General features: G+C 52.1%; 1 protein-coding gene across 1 annotated transcript in view; it reads right to left on the reverse strand.

Moving 5' to 3' along the window:
* Positions 1-1525: 1525 nt before the first annotated feature.
* The window catches only part of THUMPD3 (THUMP domain containing 3), a gene marked incomplete at its 5' end in the record, with an annotated part of 4528 nt that continues 2267 nt past the window's right edge, over positions 1526-3786 (reverse strand). The window contains 6 exons of the mRNA XM_010145949.1: positions 1526-1657; positions 1901-2024; positions 2278-2388; positions 2547-2662; positions 3042-3111; positions 3537-3667. Coding sequence (XP_010144251.1) covers positions 1526-1657; positions 1901-2024; positions 2278-2388; positions 2547-2662; positions 3042-3111; positions 3537-3667 — 684 coding nt within the window. The remainder of the gene's footprint in view (positions 1658-1900; positions 2025-2277; positions 2389-2546; positions 2663-3041; positions 3112-3536; positions 3668-3786) is intronic.

Raw genomic sequence — 3786 nt, forward strand, 5'->3', positions numbered from 1 at the left:
TGGGGTTGTCCCGGCCTGTCCCAGGCTGCCCGGGGCAGCGGTGGAGGCCCCGTCCCTGGAGGGGAAGCGGAGATACACACAGATCCCATGTTCCCGTTCCGCCAGCCCTCAACGGCTTCCAGCGGTCTGCGATGAAACACAGCTCAGTTCTGTGAGGGGACTGCAGAGCAAACCTCAGAGCTCCGCAGCAGCCGACAGCCTTCGCCCCCCTCTCCCGGCGTTCGTTACAGCCCAGCTTGCCGAGTCACGTCAGCCTGATCTGAACCATTTCACGCCTGCTGTGGTGTAAAGAACAGAGCACGGCCCCATTGCCTTCCAGGGCAGCGGGGGGACTGGCATTTTACTGATCTCACTCTTAGCTTCACCTCGAGGGAGAAGAAAGTACTTCAAAATACACAGTGTAAGGGCTTGGGACAGCCGTGCAGGGAAGGAAGGGCTGCGCCATCCTTTACCGGACACGGACCAGAAACAGAAACACAACAAAGATTGTCTCCTATGCAAAACTTCTAAAACTTTAATGCTTGTTAATTCGCCTCTAGACACGCGCACACGAACACGCTTTAATGACAAGGGCAAAGTGGTAATGGGCATTTTCAGCCTCTGCTGAGCGGAGTAAGAGGCTTGAGCCACCACAGCACATTTACCACGGAAAAAATATTTGCAACTTCGAGTTACTCAACAGGTAATACATTTTTAAAATATTGTGGCTTAACTACAGCAGTTAAATCAGGTAATAAATTGGAACATGTTGCCACCTTGAGGTGTCTCCAGTCGACACCGAACCAGGAACTTGTTACTGTCCTCAAACAGTCCCTGCAGACAGGTGGTAGGGCTGCGCGTCAACCCGCTCGCCCACAGCAGCGGTACACTAAACCACGGGTGAGACACCTGCTCACAGCTAGCACAAGTGGAGGTACGGGGGCAGGAGAGCAGCAGCAGCAGCCTGTCTGCTGAAGAGCACTGGCTTATCAGAGCAGAGACAGCAGTACCGGTTTACTGGGTTAGTTGACACTTGGACAGTGGTAGGAACTGGAGAACTTCCCTTTGGAAAACCCCCACGTTAAAGAGAGGTACCAGTGAACCCACCACGGTGACGGTCTGAGCAGAACTGTTAGTCATCGTGAGATACAGGCACCATTGCTACAGCCTGGGAGACAAATCAACCGTGACCTCCAGGGCTGCCTCCCGTGTCTTCTACTACAAGCAGAGGAAATCAACATTTACCTGAAAACCGCAGAGGACGTGGCAGAGGAGAGCGGGCGCAGGAGAGCGTTCCTAATTCCACTACTGAGCTTCAGTCTGGGTGGCGGGGGGGAAAGCGGGCATTTAAGCAACAAGGTTTCAGAACACCCGGTACAGCCGGTGGCTCTCGGGTTGATCCCTGGTTTCACACTCCCGTTACACTATTTCTACACCGGTGTTTGGTTTTTCTCGCAGGAACGGACAGACTGGTGCTCTCGGGTGTCCGCTCCACCAGGCCGTTGTCCCCGCCTCCAGAGGGGACTCTTGTCGCCTTCCACACCGGTTACCAGAACGATCTCTTCTCTTCTGCTCTCTCCCAGGTGCGCCTCAGGAGGTACACGGCAGCGTGAAGGCCCCCGACGTTCACCCACACGGTCTGGCCTTTGCGCCAGATGTGTCCCATTCGCGACAAGGCCTATGACCCAAGAAACAGCACAGAGTGGCGGTGGCTTCAAGAGGAGGTAAGACGGGTAAACTTGCTTTGGAAATTATTTTTGATTATTCTAAATCAAATCTGATGGCAACATCAAATGACCCTCCGCGTCCGCAGCTGAGTTTAAGTGTTACTAATTATTGCTCTAAAAACAGATCAGCTCCTGTTATGAAGCCAGCCTACAATTTTTTCCTCGGGATATTTAATTCCTCTCACAGAAAATACCTTGGCAAAGCATTTCTTGTCCTGCGTGAGCAGCACGGCCCTGCCTGTCCCCGGCGTGCAGATCCGGCCCATCTCCATGAGGCAGGCGGGATACAGATCCCAGTTCTTCTTCTTCGACCCCATCCTGCAGGAGAAGTTAGATTAGGATCCCTCTGTGATCGCTGACAGACAGCCCACTGTGGCTGCTCTTTCAGGGGTGGATGCAGCCCGTTCAGGACCACACGTACCAGTAAATTCAACCCGTGTTGCTAACACGGAGTGCACCGGTGCCTCTTAGCCAGGCCCGGGGAAGTGACCCGCAGAGGGAGCCCGACCCGGGGCAGCGGCGCACGGGTGGCACAGCAGCTAAGCGCCGCCGCTCTCCAGCGACGCCTCACCTCTTTCCAAACGGCATGTCCGTCACGATGATGTCCACGGAGCCGGTCCGCAGAGGCAGGTTGCAGATGTCCCACTGGATGATGTCTAAGGGTATGCCCGGGGAGGTGCTGCTGCAAGTGCAAAGACGTTCACCTCACCCAGGGCTCACGGAGACCACGGTTACAGTGAGGAGCTCGACCACAGCAAATGCAGCGTCCAATGCATCGGCGCACAGCGCTCGTTTCCAAACAGAACCATGGGAAACAAAACCCCCTCGTGCTCTCCTCACCTCTCCTTGTTCTCACTTTTCTTCAGCAAAGAACAGATGTTGTTGGCTGCTCTCTTCACGGCCTGTGGGTTGTTGTCACCGGCAATATGGTAGCAGCTGGGCCACTCTGCAGCTCCCTGGGGGGGGAATGGTAATAACAAGCAACATTAGCATCAACATCAATTAACTTAAAACAAAACAAACTGAAGAATTACTCAAAAATGGCAGAAAACAACAAAGCCTGTGGGTGGCTGTCAGTGCTTTAGGGTGCTGTAACAGATAGGTCTGTTACAGGTAGGATGCACCTGAACAGCTCAAAATACTTCTGGATTTAGCTTCTTCCTGCTATAGCTTTGGGAAGGGAAAGGAGGTCGCTTACAAGAGGTGAGTCTGGATCTGTGATAAAGTTGGTGAGACGCTTTTGGAGTCAGCCACTAGGTATTACCACACAATGCACACGAACGGGTTGAGGATATTGTGTCGTTTTATTAAGTTAGGGGACAGAGGAGGAGTCACCTCTATTGGAATGGCACCCGTACCACACATGGGGTCAACGATGATGTCCGTGGGCTGCGGATCACAGAGCCTGAGGAGCAGAGAAAAGACACAGTGAGGAAAGTCTGAGGATGAGAGTTCTGCAAGGAAGAAAAACAGAACTATTTTCATCACCCCAATTCTGCTCTTCTAACAAGAAAACTTCTAGGTGATTATTTTTTCCATTCATTAATTAGCATTTTAAAAGCAGCAACACAGTGAGATGCTTTCAGGAACGTGACACAGAAAATCTGCTAACCCAGCAAACGCTGACGCCGCTGCGGGAAAACACCAGTGGGTCACGACAGAGCACACTGCTTCAGCAGCGATGTGCTTTTCCCCTTCTCCTAAATCTTTTTCTTCTTCTAAGAATTCAGAGAAATGGCTTTTGAGGCAGCAGTGGGGGGAAAAGGCCCTCATTTCTGAAGCGAAATGACTCTAACTGAGAACAACCTGGTACCATGCAGTCGCACTGACCTAAGCATGCCATAAGCAAGGGTTGAGCGAAGGGTCGTGGGTCCAAAATGCGTAATGTTCCTCCTGTGAAGGCTCTCCTCGGTTAATGCAATACCCACCACCACTTCGTTACTGTGAATATTCAGGAGAACCTAGAGAAAAAAACACCATTAACTCAATTTCAGGAGGAACAGAAGTTTTCCATATTTATGAGACCCTTCGGTGGTGATTTAAGCCCCAGGGACTCTGCACACCCGAGCGCTCTGGAAAG

Source organism: Buceros rhinoceros, unplaced genomic scaffold (assembly GCF_000710305.1).
Source record: "Buceros rhinoceros silvestris isolate BGI_N320 unplaced genomic scaffold, ASM71030v1 scaffold38341, whole genome shotgun sequence".
Classification (NCBI taxonomy): Eukaryota; Metazoa; Chordata; class Aves; order Bucerotiformes; family Bucerotidae; genus Buceros; species Buceros rhinoceros.